Source organism: Natator depressus, chromosome 2 (assembly GCF_965152275.1).
Source record: "Natator depressus isolate rNatDep1 chromosome 2, rNatDep2.hap1, whole genome shotgun sequence".
NCBI classification, from domain to species: domain Eukaryota; kingdom Metazoa; phylum Chordata; order Testudines; family Cheloniidae; genus Natator; species Natator depressus.
In genome coordinates, this window is record NC_134235.1 from 38,583,711 (window position 1) to 38,605,948 (window position 22,238).

The 22,238-nt window shown below is 39.4% G+C and overlaps 1 protein-coding gene across 1 annotated transcript in view; it reads right to left on the minus strand.

Annotated features, from left to right (window-relative positions):
- The window catches only part of VPS13B (vacuolar protein sorting 13 homolog B), a 913,989-nt gene that overhangs the window by 303,308 nt on the left and 588,443 nt on the right, over window positions 1-22,238 (minus strand). Inside the window, exons 27-30 of the mRNA XM_074944046.1 lie at window positions 19,212-19,326; window positions 17,764-17,830; window positions 13,448-13,856; window positions 7,767-7,884 (exon numbers count right to left, since the gene is read on the minus strand). Coding sequence (XP_074800147.1) covers window positions 7,767-7,884; window positions 13,448-13,856; window positions 17,764-17,830; window positions 19,212-19,326 — 709 coding nt within the window. The remainder of the gene's footprint in view (window positions 1-7,766; window positions 7,885-13,447; window positions 13,857-17,763; window positions 17,831-19,211; window positions 19,327-22,238) is intronic.

Sequence of the window (22,238 nt, forward strand, 5' to 3'; positions counted from 1 at the left end):
CAGGATGGGGTGGGAGGGTGGGTGGGAGGTAAGGAGAGGAAGGGGATGGCATAACCCAATCTGATAATTTCCAGGACCCATCTGCCCATAGTGATGGTTTGCCAGTTGGCCAGGAATGGATGCAAACAGTGTCCCAAAAATGGTTGGTTGGAGTTGTGCTGGAGAGGGTGCGAGGTTTTCTATACCCTCAACCAAGACTTCAGATTTGTTTATTTGGGTGAGGAGGGTGGGTCGCCATTGCTTGTGGGGGGCAACATCGTTGGTTCCTGGATGTATATCACTGTCGTTGTTGTGTATCATATTGTCTTAAAGGTGGATGTTCGCAAAGGTATGGTAACACGGTTGTTGGTATGGCTGATATCTATATTGTCTCTTGTTTGAGGCAGGTGTTTGGATGCCTAAGGATCGAAGTGTGGCCCGGGAGTCCTTCATGGAGTGAAGGACCTCATTGGTCAGAGAGGCAAAGAGCTTGTCTCTATCGAAGGGGAGATCTTCAACCGTATTCGGTATCTCCTTCAGAAAGGAGGAAGAAGTAATCCATGAGGTCCGCTGCATGACGATGGTCATGCTGTGGATCTGGCCGCTGCGTCTGCAGCATCAAGGGTGGTTTGAAGAGTGCCCGGGATACCAACTGGCCCTCGGACACCATTGCTTTAAACTGTTGTCGTTTATCCTCCAACACATCATCAATAAATTGCATTACCTTAGCATAATTTTTGTGGTCTTATTTTGCTAAGAGCGCCGCATAGTTCACTACTCTAAATTGCAAAGTGGAAGAAGAATCCACTTTGCGGCCAAAAGAGTCCAGTCTCTTGTTATCTTTGTCCAATGGAGTGGACCGGAAGTGTTGATATTTGTTTTTCTGATTGGCCACGTCGATCACTAGCGAATTAGGTGAGGGGTGTGTAAAATAGGAACTCAGAATCCTTATATGGGACAAAATATTTGCGATACAGTCTCTTGTTAGTGAGGGTTATTGTGGTAGGGGTCTGAAAAATAGTTTTAGCAGGTTCCATAATGTCCCCATTAATTGGTAGGGCTATTTTGGAGGAGGTCGTAGCTTGCAGGATGTCCGTAAGCTCATGGTGTGTTTCAGTACCTCCTCCAGGGTAATCTTGAGCTACTCCGCTTCTCTTTTAAACAACTCTTGAAAGTGAGTGAGCTCATCAGAAGTGGGAGGTGGTGGTGGGGGGGGCACCGTGGCGTCTTGTGGTGTTATGGCTGTAGGGGAGGTGTGCGGTGCAGTGTCCTCTGCAGGCGTGGCAGCCACTTCAGGTCTTAGATTCATAGATACTAAGGTCAGAAGGGACCATTATGATCATCTAGTCTGACCTCCTGCACAATGCAGGTCACAGAATTTCACCCACCCACTCCTGCGAAAAACCTCTTACCTATGTCTGAGCTATTGAAGTCCTCAAATCGTGGTTTAAAGACTTCAAGGAGCAGAGAATCCTCCAGCAAGTGACCCATGGCCCATGCTACAGAGGAAGGGTTTCTTATCTGAGTTTCAGTGTAAACCATCAGTGGGGAGGGTCTGACAGCTTTCCTCCGGGGAGCCTACGGAACACCTGAGTGTGGTGTGGTGTAGGTCCATGAACCCCGTGTGGCCATTGCCCCGGGCGAGGCATAGGTGGTCCCTTCCAGGGATTTCCATACCAGTGTGGATAGCCATGAGGATATGGCGATCGTGCTGTAATGTGTCTCCCAGTTGCAGGTAACTGAATCTGGGGAGAGTATTGAGAGGAAATCATCTGTTCATCGTATTCCTCTTCCTCATCCTCCCACACCTTATTGGAGGAGTTTGAAGTAGTAGAGGAGTACTGAAGGTAGGGTGCTAAAGGTCTCAGTGAGAGACTGATGCCAAGAAGAGGAGAGTCAGGAGCATGGGACACCCTTAATTCCTCTGGCTGTAGAAACTGTGGTGGAGCTAACTGAGCAGGAGTCAGTGCTGGTGTAGCTGGTAGAGGCAGAGGCAGAGTCTGCTGGGGCAGCTGCTGGTGCACCGAAGGGTGTCCCAGGGGCACAAGCTGGCTCCACAGAGTAGGAGCCCCTGAGGTAGGCACAGCAAAGTAGGCTGGAGAGCTCAGGGGGGTCGGTGCTGAGAGCGGCGGCTGGAAAAGCGGAGCCGCAAGATCAAAGGACGGTGCCGCAGCTGCCGCTTGTACCGTTGGGACCATGGCAGCTCTTGGCACCGTAATAACAGAGGTGGCCGAAGGAGAACTGAAAGAGATGGGCAACTGGAAGCCCTGAGCCTCGGCACCATGTAGTGGGGCAGCCGACTCACGGTCGGTGCCTGAGGTGCCTGCTGCGTTGAAGGTGCTGAGCCATGGAGCTGGAGTTATCGGAGATCGGAGAGCCGGTTTTAACTTTTTCCCTGAGAAACGGCTCAGGAGGGGAGAGGAAGCTGGCCGTTTCTTTGCTTTTGCTTTGCCTCTGGAGAGTGTCACAGAGGTTTGCTGGCCAGGGTCAGATGCAGGTCTGAGGGAGTTTTCTAGGAGCAGCATTTTAAGCCTGAACTCCCTGTCCTTGCGGGTCCACGCTTTCAATTTTGTCACAGTGGACGCATTTTTGGGGTACATGAGACTCCCCCAACAGCGTATGCACTGTGACTGCCTGTCCAAGGTGGGGATGGCATCCTTACAGGAGACGCATCTCTTGCAGCCTGGGGAGCCAGGCATGTCCGAAACCGCGGAGGTTTTTTTTTTTTTTAAAGAAATAAATGTAACAGTTAATATAACTTATCTAAGTAATAACTCTAATGACTGAAACTATTTAACTAAACTGAGAAACAAACTAACTAGCTAATGTCAAAGAGCACTGCTGAACTCCGTCTCTAGCCGGGGACGGTAGAGAAGGAACTGAGGAGCCCGGGCTGTGCACGCGCTATTAGAACTCTGACAGCTCGAGAGGCAGGCACAGCGCGTGCGCAGCCCATAGGGGTGCTGCTGGAGAAACCTCCGATCAAAGGCGCTGGGACACACCTTGACCTGAAGTGGAGCACCCACAGGGACATCTCTTGAAGAAGAAGGTGAATAAATAGGAACAAGGGAGTGAGGAAAATTCCTGCTGCTCCTGAGAGCTGGTTTCATCCCAAGAACTCCTTCCCTGCTTCCCCTAGCCTATTTGGCAGAGGAGGGGGATCCTCTAGCACTGGTGCTCTTGGTTGGTCTCAGAGGGGAGGGTCCCAATAAGAAAGGCTCTCTCAATAAATCAGTCTCCAGATGACAAGTAATTGTGAAGTAGATCTAAAGCATTTTCCATGTTTGTTTTTGCTTTTTGTAGTAGTCATAATCACCATCCACAATTTTGTATTTAATAAATTCCAACATAAAGTATTACATACTAATATTTTGAAACATATCCTAAACCCACCACAGAGTCTGAGTAACAAGATCATGTCAGTGTTGCTAATTCCATTAATTTAAAAATTATGAGTCAGACCCCAGTAAATGATGTGGTCTTTAAAAAATAAATAAATCACATTGTTTTTCAACAGCCTTCAGATTCCCTTCATCTTCAGGGGAAAGTCTCCCACTCTAAACTGTGTTATCAGACAGGTCAAAATTAAATCTTTAATACATGCACAAAAATATGGCCTTCCTGTTCACTGATTAGAGGGATCTCAACTTACCCTGTCCTATTCCCTAAAGGTGTAGGGAGCTGCCATTCTATCTCTGTTTATTGTTCTCCATATATGGGATAGGCAGTGGTTGCACTCACATTCTCACTCCCAGTCCTGTCCCCCCCAATTTATTGCCTATATACATTCTCCCTCATTTCTTCTGACATCTATAAAGGTTATGCCATGCTGTCCAGCTTAGAGCACTCTGTAGCTTCAGTCCCATTGACAGGAATGGGAGATGGTGGCCATTTTCTTAAACGGCAAAACTTTATGAGCTGGAATGCAGACACCAGACATTCATAAGAAATCTTAAAAAACAAACAAAAAACCCCCCATCCTCCCACACACATGTATCTCAGAGGAAAAGCAGGCATTGTCCCCTTTTTGGAGGCAGCAAATTGTATAATAATACCTATTTTAAAAGAGTCTGCTTTTTGGTGTTATGGTAAATTTATCCTATTTGTTGTATCTCATTAATTGGTTTAAAAGAAATTAAACCCTACATTTATGCAATTTAAGTATATTAAAGATAAAATATTTTGAGAGGAAATCATTAATTTGGGATCTCTGTTTTATATGGTAAAATAAAAATAGAGTCATTTTGTTAATTATGTTGCTTGCTAAATGCTAAATTCACGTGGGGAGATGTTTGCATCCAAACTTCCAGGGTGAGTTGCTTCTCCATGATCGCTTTTTTGAATTTAGTTTTCTCTCCAAGTTAAACAAGAAAGCTGTTTTCCAATACGGAGAGTTTCTAAATGTGACGAGAAAATTCTTCTTCATGAGGAACACTACAAAAAATGACACTAATTCCATGTGGTTGCAGCACAGACCTAAACAGAAGACTGTTTAAACCAAAGTGAGACCACAAATTAAAAGGCTGTGTGTCCGCACTCCCATAACACTGTAAAGACAGTGGTTCAGACAATGATTTATTTTCTTACATTCTATTAAAAACAGTAGTAATAAATTGAAGCGGGGGAAGGATGGAAAGAGGGGGAAGAAGCCATGTTGGGATTATTAAGATTCTGCAGCAGATAAATCTCCAGTAATCAACAGACTTTTTATATTTTTAAATGTTCTATAACGGACACTACATTACATATGTTGAAAATGATATTTATTATCCATTTTTAAACAAAACGTGTGCGTTAAGTTTTATGGGGTTGTTGTTTTCATTTGCTTTTTGACAACCCCTAACATTTGGATTCCCCAGTCACACACAGTTGTCATCTAACACTATTCCCCATAGGCTGTGGCCCTTCCAAATAGTGAGAATCCTGGTCAGGTAATGAAATCTAGTCTCTGAGCAGCAGAGGGTTGAAGCTGAACCAACATAATCATAAATGCCTTATTTTATTCTTTTCTAGCTTCCACCCATGCCCTAATTATACAAAGTCTTTGTATTATCCTCCTTTCTAACAAGAGTTTTGAAATGAGCTCCCTTCTGAATTCTTGCCCCTGCTAGTGTTGAATGAAGACTGAGTATATCCTCGCCACAATGCTCCCAAATCTATGTCATGCATGGGAACACAGACTGAATCCTGAACTTCCAATTAGAAATGCAGAAAATTTACCACTGTGCCACAAAGCTGGCATTCTAAAACTTTTGATGTTAAAAATTACTTCATTTATTTTGATAGAGTGAAATTTGCTATGGCTTGCCTCAACAGTTCAAAACATTTTTTAAAGAAAAGCAGGATTGGAATCTCATATGCTATAATTTTGCCAAGTGTCCTTAAGAACATAAGAGCGGCCATACTGGGTCAGACCAAAGGTCCATCTAGGCTACTATCCTGTCTTCCGACAGTGGCCAATGCCAAATGCCCCAGCGGGAATGAACAGAACAGGAAGTCATCAAGTGATTCATCCCTTGCTGCCCGTCATTTCCTTTATGAAAATTATGCCCCAAAAGGTTTTTAAAAATTGTTGTCAATAATATAATTGCATAATTAAGAGAGAAAAGATATGCCTTTCACCTATGTTGTGAAATAAGATTGAGAGTGAATGAAGCAGATATGGGAAAACTGCTGGAGACTGCAGATGTTGCTGAGGAGAACATTACTGCACTGAGAAGTGTGACACTGTGTATAGGGTCAATGATTTAATCAGTGACAGTCAGATAGCTAGAGGATGTTTGTGATCCAACACTTCTCTCTGTCCTACCCAATTTTACCTCAAATTCCCTTAGTCTGTTGTATGTGGACTTTTTAATGACTTGCTTGTTAGAAAAAACATATTTAAAAAATATCTAAAAACTTAGCAGCACAAAACAAAAACAACACTCTAAGTTGTAGAACTGAGAGAACCAAATATATGTTGCCAAAAGCTAGTCTAGTGCAGTGGTTTTCAACCTGTGGTCTTCAAACCTCTGGGGATCTACAGACTATGTCTAAAGAGTATGTGAAAAGTTCCCGTTAACATAGAACAGTGGTTTTCAACCTGTGGTCTGCAGACCCTTGCAGATCTGCAGATTATGTCTAAGATTTTCAAAGTGGTCCGCACCTCCATTCAAAATTTTTCAGAGGTCCACAAATGAAAAGGACCATTGGTCTAGTGCATTATAAACCACCAACTTAAAAGAAAGCTTCAGGACCCCTAATCACTGGACTGAACTAGTTCTGGAAATGTGATGTACTGCACCCACAGATGCAAAAGCACTGGACCAGATTCTCAGCTAGTATAAATTGGTGTAGCTTCACTGACTTCAGTGGAGTTATGACAATTTACACCAGCTAAAAATCTGGCCCATTTAGTCTTTAATGTCTATGTAAGGAGTGCCACATGCCCACTGTAACAGACAGCACTGGAGATTACATTATTGAAACTAGATCTTGCAGGTTCAAATTTATGCTAGGGGAATTTTTTAAAATAGTTTTTAGATAGGATAGGATAGGAACAGAGGAAGGGAAGGACAGTAGGATGTAGTTTTGGTTTTGCTCCTCACAAACTAATTTAGTGGGTGGGGGGGATTGTGAGATCGGAGGAACCACGGAGACAGAAGCCAGTACATTTGTGAGAGAGTGGGAACTGGTTCAGATCTCCTCATTGAAAGCAGTCACTGGCAACAGGACACAAAGAACTTTCACAGAAGGGATCCTAATGTGATAATAGTCACAGCCCATTTAATATAAGGAATAAGCTACTAGTGACAAACATATGAGCAAATATAATAATTCAAATATTTTCAAATGGAAATTTGACAAGTATTTGGAGAAAAAAAGACTGCCTTATAATTTCTCGATGAACAGAAGAGACAAGGAGCTGGAGAAATTTCATGGTCTCCTGCCATCCTAAAAGTTCCTACACTTAAAGTAAAATTGCTGTCATTTTCTAAGCAGTAAATGTTTTACTGCTGGGAAAGGATTTTGATGTTTGTAACTTATGCTGAAGTGCAGTATGAAGCACTTTTCAAACAAAAATATTGCCACATCTGAGAAACAGACCAACAGGAAGTATAAGACACTTGTTCATCTGTATTTCTGTAACTTTTCTCACTTGGTATTATTTGCAACCACGCTTTCACGTCTGGCATCAGAGCCAACTCTACTAAATATCATACATTATTTTTTATCATGTTGATTACATATGTTTGCCAGTTTTGCTGCCTACATATAATTAGTGAGGTTTGCACATACTCAATGACACAATCCAGAGCATGACATTTTTGCAGAAAATGTGTTTACTGTGAAATGTCTCTTTAGAATTTGCTCTCCTTTACAGCTTTGATCCACATGACATCAACAGTCCTGCATTTTGAATGTGTGTTTACCATTTACATTGTGAGTATCTATCACTTTCACACTACACTGCTATTGAGAGCTATGCTAGTTACAAACAGTCCCTTTTCTTCTTAGGTGATCTGAGTTTTCGCTACATAAAAGCAAGTCTCTTAAAATGCTTTCATCTATGATCTTTACTTTCATAATGACTGGACATTTAAATTCTGTTATGCATCTACACTTCACAGAAATACTTGATATGTCTGAATTGATTTAAAAGCCTGCAAGTGAAAAAAATAAAAAATACCTGGTTTTGAATATCAAAAGTACTTTTACAGGCTGCATGGACCAAGTTTTATTGATCAATTAACTTCCCCTACAAATGAAATATTTGTGAGTTTAGATATAAGAAAAATACTTACTGGTAAATATCTTTTCTGAGTACAGCTCTGCTAAGAGGGTTGTCAGCCTGGGGAGCCATAGAGACAGAGCCAATCTTGAGAATCAAAGTGTTTTCTTTTATTGCCTGATTAGCTTCAGCTAAGGAGAGAGAAAACATGCATCTGTTTTATAAGTGGATGTGTGCACAGAGGTACATGGCAGACATATATAAAATATTGTTTATTAAGAATCTCTGAATCAGACTACATACTAAGGATTCAATCCAGCAAAAAATTATGCACAAGAGTTACTACTTGTGCAAATAACCCCATTGCAGTCAATAGCACTACTATTATGATATAGAACAGAGAAGGCTGTTACTTGGTGCCAGGTTTCCCCATAGAGTTCTGTCTTGCACTTAAATTATAATCTGTGACCTCTTGCTCTACCTTGAGCTATCATATTTTAAAAATACCTTTTCAAAAGGATATTGATTCCAACAGATTTTCGTATTCTACAGCTGCTTCCCCATGTACACCCTACTGAAGCATATACATATCTAAAATGTTAAAATAATACTCAGCGTTATGTTGTGGGCTCCTTTGGAAGGTATGAATCAAAGAATGCAAGATTTTACAATCTCACCACACAACAGCAGATCTTTCACCAGTTATCCATGGAGCACACCTTACTGATTGCAACAAACATGATAAACACAAAGATAGCAAGATTGGGCTCAGTGGTGTGCAATATATATTCAGCACAGTATATAATACCCTACACACTGTGAAAAAATAAAAAGATGTGATATGTATCTGTGAAGAAGTCTCTTTTGTGGCATTCTCAACTGCTATAATGAAAAACCTCTACTTTTTACTTTGTCTAAATTAGGTTTTATATTTTAGCCAGATGAAGAAAATGTTTACTTTAAATGAATGCTGAATTAGACATAAAACCAGAGCTCTTCTGAGAAAAAAATTAGATTCTATTGCTCATAGTACACGGAAGTTCCATAGCTCTCTTGCATCATCACTGAAAAAAAAAATTGTGTTCTATTTCAACAGCCACAAAGACTTGCATTAGGTATTTTGCAGCACTCCTACTTTGAAGGATTTTATGGCAATTGGGAAAATGCCAGTAATATCTAAAGTATATGACCGAGCATGCTCATAGAGTTTCCCACTCCATCTTCAGTATTATACATATTACATACATTACACATATCAACCCACTTAATATGGAAGTACTTAAACCCAGCCCATTTCACCATCTGTGGCCACCCAGTAAGATACTTCAGATATCTTGTTCTGTAAGTAAATGTTCAGCCACAGAAGAGAGTTGAAGTACTGTACGAAATAATGCATTGCTTGATGTGGAAAGAACTAGTCAGTCCTCAGCTTTTTTATTTTTGAATGGCTTCTACAGACCAATTCATTTCTTGGTGAATCAGACAGCCACATTCTGAGGCCCTGCTCTGTAGTCTGGAAATATAACTTTTGTGAACGGATCTCAGGGATCATAGAATTCTGGGTAATACAGAAAAAACGACATAATGCAACATGCTGCAAAGTAAACCGCTGAGTGATAGTACAAAGGATTTCCTTGCAGGAAACCTGTCTACCCAAAAATCAGAGCCCAGATCCTTCAGTCCTTAATCTGAGCAAAATGATGCTCAGTTGTTTTGGTTGCAAGCACTGAAGGGGGAATTCTTAAATGCCCGCAAAAAACTTTTTCTGCCAATAACTTTTAACCAAAACCAAATAGTTTTGATTTTTTTTTTTACTACGCCTAAATATTAGACTCAACTACCTACTGCTGGTGTTGAATTAACATAATGTGCTTTAAAATGTCTGTGGGGGAAAGAGGAAAGGATATTAAATGTGTTTTAATATTATTTTAAAGGTTTTGGGTGGAAGATCCCCATGCTAAGTATTGCATTTTCTCTCTTTCTCACCCAAATCCTTTTTATGCTAAGGATTTTAGAATACCGAACAAAAGTGGTTCTGGATCTCTTGTTTCCAGTATTTGTCACTTTAATCATTTATTACGGTGCAATAAATAGAACCCTACTCAGTAGTCTCAATATTACTCGGGTCACCACCACACTTATGCTGTAAAACATGACACTATTTGTGAGCAAGGGTAGGCAAAAAAAAGTAGCACTTGAGAAAGTCGTCATCTTCTTTTTTTTTTTTAAACAAGGGTTTGGATTTTGGTAAAAGAAAGTGTGTAAACGTATTCAGTACCATGAGTACATCCAACATTTGCAGCTTACCGAGCACAAAATGTACCAAAGAGTAATGCAATGTCACATGGTTTAACAAATTAAATCTTTAACATATATAGAGAGTACCATACTAATCAATATTTTAATGCTTCTGTGTTGGGGGTATAGGTGATTTATGTCCTGATTTACTGATGGAGAATACACCTCTTAACTCATATTCTGCCACACATACTCTCCTCAACTTTTCAGGGGAAATCTTCTATGTGGAAACTATAATGAATAAAACCATGGTTGCCTGTTTATGTATTTCTAAAGTTCTCAGTAAGAATGTATATATTACACAATGAATGTACCCTGGGACAAATTTATTATAGATATATATGTCATAAGGCCCCTCACATTCACTTTTGTTTTCATCTACCCCTAGTGCTGCACACCTTTGGCTCACTGGCAAAGTACTCACTTGACTAATACGTGGGAAAGCTAATCTTGTACTTTTGTATCCTTCAAATGAGGGTTTTTTAAATAATTAGTTTCATTCTTTACACGGTCTGTTAGATGCATTAAACTATATATATATACATAAAAACTCCTTTTGCTCTTTTGTTAAATTAGATGACTATAAACATACTGCAAAAGTAGAAAACAGAAGTAACAGTACATAAAGTAAGGTGCCCTACTGCAATTGTTATGTTTTAGGATTTTTTAAACAGATATTTTAGCAGTAATTCTTAAATGTTTATGTAATCCAGCTGTTACACAGCCTCAAGAGCTAAATTCTTTGTTTAGCACCATGCTTGCACTTGGTGAAGCTTTTCATGCTTTTTGGTATTTAATGTTAAAAAAGAGATTTAACCCTCAAGAATAATGGCACAATTAAATAAAACTTTTTTATATAATTTATGTAGGCTCCAGAATGCAGAGTCATACACATGTACATTAACTTCATTAATGTAAGTAGTCCTACTGAATTCAGTGGGACTACTATGAGTGTTAAGCTGTGCCATGTTTTCAGGATCAGGGCCCTAGACAGTAAGTATTTATAATACAGTATATAACATCAACATTCATTTTTGTAACACCTTTAACTTTCCTGGTATTAAAGAGACTATCTTGTACAACATCTGTTTCAGTGTAATGATGTCCTTAGATATAGAGGAGTGAGAAAAAAATTATGATCAACATGAAAAGTGCAATATTACAGCATGTCATCTTTGGGGATCACCAAGTCCAGCATGAGACTTGCTAGAAAACACCTCTAATCTGATTGTGCTACTGAAATAACTATCAAAGAAACATGACACTTTGAACATTTTGTGCTGAAGAAAAGAAAAGTTACACTGAATTTTTAAAAAGAAAACAGGCATCAGTGGTTACACAGGCCTGTGACTAATAGATGTCCTAACTGATGGCAAAGGAAAGATCAATCATATTTTAATAGTTAACTTATGAAACATTTAGAGAAAATATGCCCAATATAGTACCATGTAGCATATTAATTTAACTTGTCATATTGAAATAACAACTTTTTTTGGTATACTGTAATGACCTGAAACTAATATATGAATACCTCTTGCAGATGGACTATATAATACAGAGGCCTTCAAAAGCAGTTCAAATCCTAATATTTAAAAGGCCATTGTTAATTTAAAAATAACAGCTGGTCATATTCAAGCCTTGGCCTTTGTTACAGTCTCTAGACTTCAGGGGCAAGGAGACCTCAATGTCCTCATTCAGAAGTACCTGAGTTTAGAAAGGGTTGGGGTGAAAGAAGAAAGAGACAGAAAGGGTCTGGCACTGACCTTCACATTTTCATGAAACTCCAGAAATTCTAGTTTTGGGGGTCAGTTTGTTCTGTTTTTATTTTAATAAAAGTTTTAACTCTTTCGGCCATTCTTTATACATGCATGTGTGTTTACAACCTCCATTCAAGCTTACCCACAGCAGTTCTGCTATTTGTAATTGCTTGAAAACGTGGATAGCACAAGGTCAGTCTTTCTTTCTATAAGCCAGCCAGAGCATTTTTTATAAATGTAATTTTAATGAAGTGCAAAGCTACAGATGTTGCAAAAACATATTCTTTAAAAAATTTCCTTGACAGCATGCCTCAGACTCCCTTCCCAGCAGAACGATAACTCTTCCTTGCCAACAAAGCCATTCTAATTTTATCTGACTGTATTTCTGCCATTCCCAGTTGGAAAATTGTAGAGGATGTTGGCAAAAAAATAATCCAACTAAACTCACTCTGTCTGCACCTCTTGTTGTTAGGTTATGTGAAAATTTAAACTCTACCCTCATGGGTTTAGATTGTGTATTATTTGCAGATAATAGCAACAAACCATACCTATATGCCTTATGTAAACATAGCATTATATCAGTAATACATTTTGTTCCTTTCTCAGAAGGGTAGTTGACAGTGGGAGTACAGTACTTGTAACTATATAGTCTCTAGCTGTCTGTAGGTGTACTTTTAACGTTAATGTCTTTCTATGTAGATGCAAGAATTAAAAGCCTGAGTATAAACATAATAAATATATTTTGTGGTGGGCATCAAGCCACTTAATGCAGAGACTTAGAGTAATGGTTTAACTGAGCACAAGGCTTTTACACCCTCCATCTTTCTAAGTACCCATCCATCTGCCCAGCTGTCTGAGGGCTTGTCTAACTTGAACATTTAGTTTGTGGCAAGCTGAGCTGTGAATCTACTTCGCATTAGCCTGCCATAGATTGACTGACTGTGGACCCTGCTCATGTGCATTAACAATTTGTTAATGATTTTTGATCCAGTCCCCTTTGAAATGGGACTAAATCAAGGCACATTAACAAACTATTCATGCTATCAGCAGGGTCCACACAGACAGTCTGCAACAGGCTAATTCTGGGATAGATTCACACTCTAGCTTGCTACAAACTGAATGTTTGTGTATGTAAGCCCTGAGGGTTTTCAGTAGTTCCCTACCATAAGGTCCTATTCCTGCAAATGGATCCATCTGACCTAGGTGGATACTTTGTACCAGCATGGACATCCACTGGCCTCAAAGGGGGTCAGTGCTGGCACAAGAGTCAACTCTTGCAGATCTAATTACAGACTCAGGGCTTAAGTTCTCTCCATGCAACTCCTGACCAACTCCTTTAACAATGACATTCACAGCCCAAACGCTATGGACAGACAAAGGTAGACCTCCAAAGTAACTGTTTCTATAACTCTTAAGAAATCTAGTGTGTATCATATTAATTTTATTTTCCATCTCTGTGTCTTACAGTATGAGAGCCCCAGGAACATTGCTAAATATGCCATTATCACAAGCAGCAGTGAGATAATTGAGATAGAACCTTTTGGTCAAAGGGACTAGATTTCCCTATAATTCACCTGCCTAGAGTGCAAAGAAACTTGCTTAAAAGATCTGTTTCATCTTGTGACGCTTAACCCTCACCAAAGAGCGTGGAGGAAGTAAATGTTTCACGTAATAAATAAATTCATACAGTACACAGTACCTCCTGTATCATGTTGAATTTCCTCAGTTTGGGGAAAGAAGACTCTGATTACACCTGTGTTGATATAAATCAGAGGTAAGTTCCGAGATGTTAGAGTATGAGTCCTCATAGGTTGGCCAGGTGATTTGCTTTTCTCTTTTTGATTCCTTGGCAGCCTTGCTTGAAATATACTTGCAATTGCATTAAGCAAAGGGAAACATAGGACAACATCAAATGCCTGAGCAGAAAGAAGGATCTCATGAAGAAAATGAGGAGACCCATCATTGAGACCTTCAGATAACTTATGGAAAGTTCTTCGTTCATTTCTTGATATCAACTTGTGCCGGACATTTTTTGTTACAGCTTTTGTATAAGTGAGAGAGAGAAATCCATGTTGTTGGTGTGAGCCATCTAAAAGTTTTGCAGTTGTCTGTTCCAGGAAAAAGAAACAATAATGAAAACTGCAGTAAAGAGAACAGGTTAAACATCTTAAACAGAGAATAATATTATTTCTTTATTAGCTCATCTTTTCAGGGTTTTTTTGTTTGTTTTTTTTTTGGGGGGGGGGGATGGGACAGGGGCTTCTTACTTTCTCCAAACAACAAAAGAAAAGGCTTATTTAAATTTTTAGAAGGGCCATCTACCTCACAGTATGACCAAACGTTATCACAGCACAGCTCAATGTAAGCTGGAACTGCTGAATATTTTAGTGACACTAAACATTCATTTTTTTCTGTTCATCTGTGCTGTACATAAACCATTGAACACAGCCTGGTAGCTTAATATCCCTCAAATACTACTACCCAAAATATTTCTTGCACTTCAGAAAGTCAAAATTTACCAAAAAATATTTATTAAAAAATTGTGCATAAGATTAGAATTATCTACATTCCGTTACCCCTTCTTCATTTTAGAGAGTTCATTATCGCTTTCATTCCCTCTGTGGGCCCAACCATCACTCTATACCAGCGATGGCAAGATAACTTTGTACTTCAAATTTCTCCTGCAGAACACCCGTAATACTAACTACCACACCCTATACACTAAATAATTCATCTCAATACTAAAAAAAACCTTTCAAAATTTATTACATTATTCTTCAGAAATTTGCAAGATTTCTTTACACAGAGGGAAAGATTTTCTAAGGCACATTTGGAAGTTAGATGCCTAACTCCCATTGGCTGTCAGAGTGTATTAGGCTCCTGACATCTGTACCTTTGAAAAATCTCCTCCAGTATCTAGATTAAACATTCATTTCTGACTGAAAATTGACCTTGAGTGAGCTACTGCAAAAGTTGAGAATTTTAAAATAAACTAATAAAACAAATTAAATAATTTTAATAAAGGAAAGCAAATAAAATCAAATTGGTTTTGACATAATATTATATATCATTATGATAATAGTGGTTAATCACTCAAGCATAAGTATAGCAACTGCATTTTGTAAACAGAGTAGATGCTTCTTTCAACATTTTCAGATTTTATTTATTCAGAATCAATAATTAATGTATTTAAAATTTTTATAAATGTAAGCACTAACTTCCTACATAAATGTAATTAGTATTTGTAATGCCGAGAAGCTGAAAGATCATATGATTAAGTGAATTGTAACCAATTAGTAAGTTAGCTTTCACTCTTATTAGAACAAATTTGAACAACTAGAATAAGTAAAAGAATGATGGACATATTCATGACAGAAAATAAATCAAATGGAACAGAACTTCCACTAACACAGAAATATTTCATATAATCTGTCATACCACTAAAGATAAAGGGTCCGTGCTGTAACCTGCTCAGGTCTCTACTCCCATTAACTTCAAAAAATACAATCATACAATTTTTCTAGCAACTCCCATTAACTTCAATGGGAGTTGCTAGAAAAATTGTATGATTGTATTTTTATTAATTTTTAAAATTTTTCATTTCTGTGAATATGAGAGACTGAATACATACGGCTTGTCTACCTCAGGGAAAAGCCCACACTAGCTACTCTGTTCTAACTCCCTTCGTGGACATTTGTACGGCACACTAAGAGTATCTTTGTGCACATTAGCTTAATACACTTCAGAAGCGTACTAAGCAAAACTGCCTGAAAGCGCTCTTAGGCTACGATTACACTTATGGCGGCATGCAGAGTACAAATATTGCATGTCCTCCCAGCACAGGTATAAATTTCAGTGTGGATGGTGAAGCACTGCTTAGGTGAGTAAGGACACACCAGAACCTTAAGGTATGTACCCTACGTGGCTTTCCACATGCCCAAGCAGTGCCTCCCATCTCTATACTGCTATTTTTAGCAGTGTACTGTCCCACTGCCAGAACCTTTTCCTGCTGCCTCCCTCCTGCCAGAGCCTTTCCCTGCTCTGTGTAGCTACGCACTGCAGTGTGAATGCAACCCGCTTTTTACTGAGAAGTGTCACTACATGTACCCTACACACCACCAAAAGTGTAGACATGTGTAGTGCGCAGTAAGGCACCCCAATAGTTCTGGGTTTTGTGGGTCTGTCCGCTTTAACCCACAAAACCCCTGTCCTGGTTGAAGCAGCTTCTATCCCACAGGGCTCGCCGGGCTCAGCTCCCTGCTCCAGGAGTTACGACTGGGCCCCTGGCATCGCAGTATTGCTCAGGTTTGGCCTGGCCCCCCTGATGGTGGTGAGGCCAGGCCAAATTTGTGCGAGCCTGTGCGACAAGTTACAACATCACTTACTCGAATTTGGCCTGGCCACCTCAGCTTCAGGGGAGTAGGGCCAAACCTGAGCAGCACTGCGACCCCATGCACCAGGAGCCAGGTAGCAATGCTCGAAGTAGGGAGCCTAGCCAAGCCTAACAGGCATCCAGGTTAGCACATTTTGGCCCTTTATGCTTTTTTTGGTATTACTTCTAGGCCACTTTAAGTTTTGTGCTTGCTCATGACTATTAATCAAATAGGAAAAAGGCCATGCAAGAGAAACAGTTAAGTAACTCGTATTACTTGCTGGCTGAGACTACTGTAATGTTCTGAGACTTTCAAGGAATTGTGACCATATGAACGGTTTTCTGTAATTATTGAATATATTGTAAATAATATATGTGAATAAATTAGTTTAAGGCATAGCTCAGTTACATAAAGTAATTAAAGGCACTGAGACTATCATTACAGCCACCACAAACAAGATACAATATACAATACTGGCTTTTGCGCACACATTTGGGCCTCAATCCAGCAAACACTTCCATACATGCTTATCTTTAAAGTTTTTGAGCAGTCCACTGATTTCAATGGGACTACTCACATGCCTAGGCTTACGCATGTGCTTAAGTACATCGTGCGATCAGGATCTTAGTTACTTTAAATGAGGCATTCTAGCTTTGCCACTTTACCAAATAGCAGTGGTGTAGATTTCAGAGGAAACAAAAGACACTGCTTCCCAGGCCCAGGCAAAGGCATTTGACAATTGTTGCCAGAGAACAAAAAGGGAGTAAAACAAGATAATAAATATATTCAGTACAAAGAAAATATAAATGACAAATAATGGGAAGAAACTAATGACATTTGAGATATTTTTTCTCCTACTTGTGTTTGTTAATGGAAGTTCTGTACTATAAGTTTTAAAAGGATTTCTTACAGGAGGAAAGAAGCCAGAGAAATTACTGAAAGGGTCCTGCTTGCTGACGGGTCGAACCAACAAGGTACGTCTGTTCAGCTTGTCAGTACAGGAAAGGAATACACCTCCGTATTGCCCCAGAGACCAACAGTCTTCCCCAAGGCTTGAGGTGATGCACAGAGAGGAGGAAAAAGACAAAAAGAAAAACAAAACAAAACAAAAGCCATAAGCCAAAAAAATGTAGAATTTTAAATTATGCTGAAATTTGCATAGCTCTGCACAGCTGTGAGACATAGCATGTGTCACACACACCTTCTGAAATGCCCAAATTCAAGGAAATCAAAAGAAAAACTGGTGTGAAAAATATAAATTTGAAAAACTGTAATTTATGGGAAAGGACAACCCAATCAAGAGGTCATGGAATTAAAATCTAATAGAATTCTGCACACAAAACAGACTTATCACTTGATTTTCTCGGAATTAAACATTCAGCAAAAAGCTTTATTACCGTGGAAGAGGATGATTACAAGAACAAAAAAATTGAGAAAGGAAAACAGTATCCAATTACATTTCAAATTTAGAGTACTTGTTCATAAGCACAAAATTGGTTATGAAGTGGTAAAATTATGTTTTGTATTATAATTCTTGCAATCATTCTTCTGAACATGTCTGACAACAAAGAAAAATTATATTGTTTAAGTTTTAGAACAGAGTTATTTTGTTAAGCATCTTATTCCACTACAAAAATCTCACCACAAGTTTTTCTTTGCATTGTAGAAATATTCCTTCAGAATGTCCTGACTGCCAGCCTTCCCCTGGCCTGGAAAACAGAATGTTCACCTTATCTGTTCTCTGCATTTGGTTTGAGTCCACAGAATTTAGTCATATATAGAGTGTACTTTGAATAGTTTATGAATTGAAACTAGATTTGACAATGCAATTATGTTAAGTGGAGTAACTTAATAATCTGATAAAACTTAAGCAAAGAAAGAACACTACTAAGTTGGAAGGAAGCTCTGGAGAGTTTGAAGCTTTAGACTATTCAGAACAAAGAACCTCTCAAGCCTTTCACAGAATCTGTGGAAAAAGTAACTTGTTAATAGTATGAGGGCTTGGTATATGCTGTTATATCTAAAAGCATCATGGTATAAACTGCAACAGAAGTTTCTAGAAAGAAAATGTAAGGTTTGATTAATAATTGTTACAATACGTTCAAACAAATATATATTTCTAATTCAGAGAAAAGAAAGAAAATTCAGAATGGATCTACTTTTCACACACACCCTGTAGTGTTTGTTCATTGTACTAAGTCTCAAATGAATTGATAACTGAATTAAGGACAGAATGAGAGGTATACACTGAATTTCCTTCCGATTGTTCTCATGGGAGACTTTCAAAAATGCCTACGGGGTTTAGGAGTACAAGTCTCTCTGCAAATCAGTAGGACTTGTGCTCCTAAATCCCTTAGGCACTTTTGAAACATCTCACCCTAATAAAAATTTTTTAAATATTTTAATGGATTATTTGTTGATTCTTCTCCCAGGGAAAGACACTAGAGAATTGTCCCATTTTCTCTTAATTACCATCTCCCACATACCTCCACAGATTCTGCTTCATGACAACTCACCATTCAGCTGATGAAGACTATATGTGTCTCCCTCAGAGCTTGTCAAAGCAACTCTACTTATTAGACTAGCACCTGCTACAATGGTAATGAACTCAGTTCCCTGCATTACAGTGCAGCTACTCCACAACAACAAAAACATCTCTTTTATTAGAAATTTCCTTTTGATATCTTAAAAATAAACAACTTATCAAGCAGGAGACATAAAAAAACTAGACATTTACTATTTGGTAGAGTAAAACTAATCACAGTACAGTATTTGAGGCATTTTCCATTGTAAGCATTTGGACAACTCATTTAGTTCAACAAATACCAAATTTTAATGGCGCCACCCACACACAAAATGTATTTCTCCCAGAAGACTGAAATGGCTTATGTATACCCTGTTTGCAAGCAAGTCTAATTCTGGGAAATTCTGATTATCAGTGTTTACTGTTTAAAAAAAGTATAGTTATGGCTTATTTCACTATATTCCACAATGATTTTTTAATTAAAATTCAAATGATAATTCTGTCAATGAAAAAACTGCTTTCTTTTTTCAGAATGGAATTAATGTAGCATGACTTCCAGGAATTACCTGTTTCTGTAGTGGTCAATGTTGAAGCTCTCTATTTTACATTTGACCTTGGTGTATACATCTTGCACATCTACTGAGGCGCTGAGATCTTCTAATTCACTGACAACACAAATTTCTGCAATAACCAGTGATAATTAAAATTAACATCTGTGAATTACAATCTCTAAGCTTGTGTTATAAATAAAACACTGTTCATACACTAGAAACGTGCCTGGGTCACCACAATTTGTATTTGGATCTCTAATTCCCACCCTGCAAAGTTCAGGGCTTTTCACGTAGTGAATTTTTGTTCAAACATCTCACAGACAGAAGCCAGTCACAAAACACAGATCCAGATCCAGAATCCAAACCTCTCTTAAAAATGCTGAGACTGTTTTGGTTTCGGCTCAACTCTGCTGTAAAGCATACAACAGAAAGCTAAAACGTCAAAAGAACTCACAATGGAAAAATACCAATTAATCCGATGCTACAGTGATGAATGCAGTATAAAAACCTGGATAGATTAGATAATTTGAGGCAGACCAGAGTTTAGCAGCTGTCAAAGATGTTTTGCAATCTGAATAGCCACTTCCAATGACTACAAGATGGATAACATCTCTTACCAAATCCTCCACATTTTGCTTAAATAGAAGTCAGCTCTGAAATACGAATAGTTTTCTCAGAGCAACATGTCGTTCCTAGTTGTGATAATGCTGCTCCACTTAAACTGTTACAAAGATCAAGTTAATATTTGTCACTTTAGGTGTCCATTTGATATAATAGTTCGGTGGAAAAATAGCATGCGACCATGTAATTAAAGATTATCATAAGGCACATGCGCAAAACTGGGTGAATTAAGGCTGCACAGGTAACTTTAATTTCGGGATTTCCTAATTGTTGAGTGCTTGACTTTGTAACCAACTTTAAAGTTCTTTTAACGTTGTTTCTGTGTGTAATTATTTATATGCATAATAAATATACATGGCTCTTTACATCTAACGTCTGCAGGATAGGAATTTACAATCTAAGATCCACGAGAAGAGAGACAAATATGACTAATAAATACAATAACTCCTCCTCCCTTACTGCTAAATAGACTCCTCAGATTATGTAATAAAAATGGGCAAATGACATTAAAAAGGGACAGAAATTAGACTGAGACTCTGATTCTTATTAAAACATAAAAGCAACATTAATGTTTACAAAGTAGAGTTGAGAAATTAAACCTGAGACAGTTGGTGTCAAATTTTTAAGTCATTTTTGTGCCTGGCTTGCTCTCACTGTATTTTCCAAATGGACAGCATCGCAGTAAGTCACTGAAAGTAGTGATGGGTTATTTTACTTTTCAACTTCAGAAAAGAATAGCACATTATTAAGTAAAGAGTGCTTCCAGATTTCAGTATGTTACTGCACAATTATGGTTATTAAATGAATCTAGAAAAATGTGCTGTTTTGAACTACTGTATTGAAACAACAGTACATCTTCCCTTCAAAATTTAGGGGGAAAAATGAATACAGGATTTTTGTTCTGTACATTTTGGCTTGAAAATCAATTAAAAAGAATCAGGGCCATTTACTGCTCTTGATCCACGTGAACTGCTAATATTGACATCAATGGCAATTCTGTGGACACAGAGTAGTATACAGCTTTCTCTATAGCCTAAGCCCTGGTCTACACTGGGGTGGGAGAGTGGGTGTGGGAATTGATCTAAATTACGCAACTTCAGCTACTTGAATAACGTAGCTGAAGTCAACGTACTTAGATCGACTTACCGTGGTGTCTTCACCGCGGTGAGTCGACTGCTGCCACTCCCCCATTAACTCCACCTGTGCCTCTCGCAGCGGTGGAGTACAAGAGTCGATTTATTGCATCTAGACTAGATGCGATAAATTGATCCCTGCTGGATCAATCGCTGCCCGCAAATCTGGCGGGTAGTGTAGACATACCCTTATACACCATTAAACAGGCTAGATCGGGGTGGGCAAACTTCTTGGCCCAAGGGCCACATGTAGGTATGGAAATTGTATGGTGGGCCATGAATGCCCACGAAATTGGGGGTTGGCGGGCGAGAGGGCTCCAGCTGGAGGTGGGGGCTCTGGGGTGGAGCTGGGGATGAGGGGTTGGGGGTGCAGGAGGGTGCTCCAGGCTGGGACCAAGGGCGGGAGGAGTATCAGGGCTGGGGCAGGGGGTTGGCATGGAAGAGGTTCAGGGGGGCAGGCTCTGGGCAGCGCTTACCTCAAGCAGCTCCCAGAAACAGCGGCATGTCCCCCATCCGGCTCCTATGCGGAGGTGGGACCAGGTGGCTCTGTGCGCTGCCCTGTCTGCAGGCACCACCTCTTCACCTGCAGTTCCCAGCCCATGGGAGTTGCAGGGGCAATGGTTGGGGCGAGGGCAGCATGCGGAGCCCTCTGGCTGCCCCTACATGTAGGAGCCGGAGTGGGGACATGCCCTTGCTTCTGGGAGCTGTGTGGAGTGGGGCAAGACCCCAACCCCACTCCCCGGCTGGAGCACCAGAGCGGGACAAGCCCCAAACCCCAATTCCTGGAGGGAGCTCGAGGGCCGGATTAAAACATCTGGATGGCCAGATGTGCCCCCCAGGCCGTAGTTTGCCCATCACTGGGCTTGAGATACTCAAATTAAACAACAGCACAAAAGACACTTGATTTAGAGATGTAAGAGCATGACTGAGAGCTAGGAATTCTTGAGCAATAATCCCAGCTCTGGCAGAACCAATATTTTTAGGGCTTGGACAAGTCAGCTAACCTCTTTGCTCTGGTATCCTCATTTATAAAAAGTGTACATAATAATACTTACCTAACAACCATCCTGGTGATGGGGGTAATTTAGATAATATCAGTTGAAAATGCTTTTCATTTTCGAAGTGCATTACAAGTGCCAAGTTTTTTTTTATCATCATGTCTACTGAATTTTCAGATTTGTTTCCTGTTAAGTTTCTGCTGTCAAATGTTCTGCTACATTTCTTTGTAAATTAACTTTAATCAGATAGATTAGTTTCTTCAATTTCTAAAACAGGGTGCCAGTACATT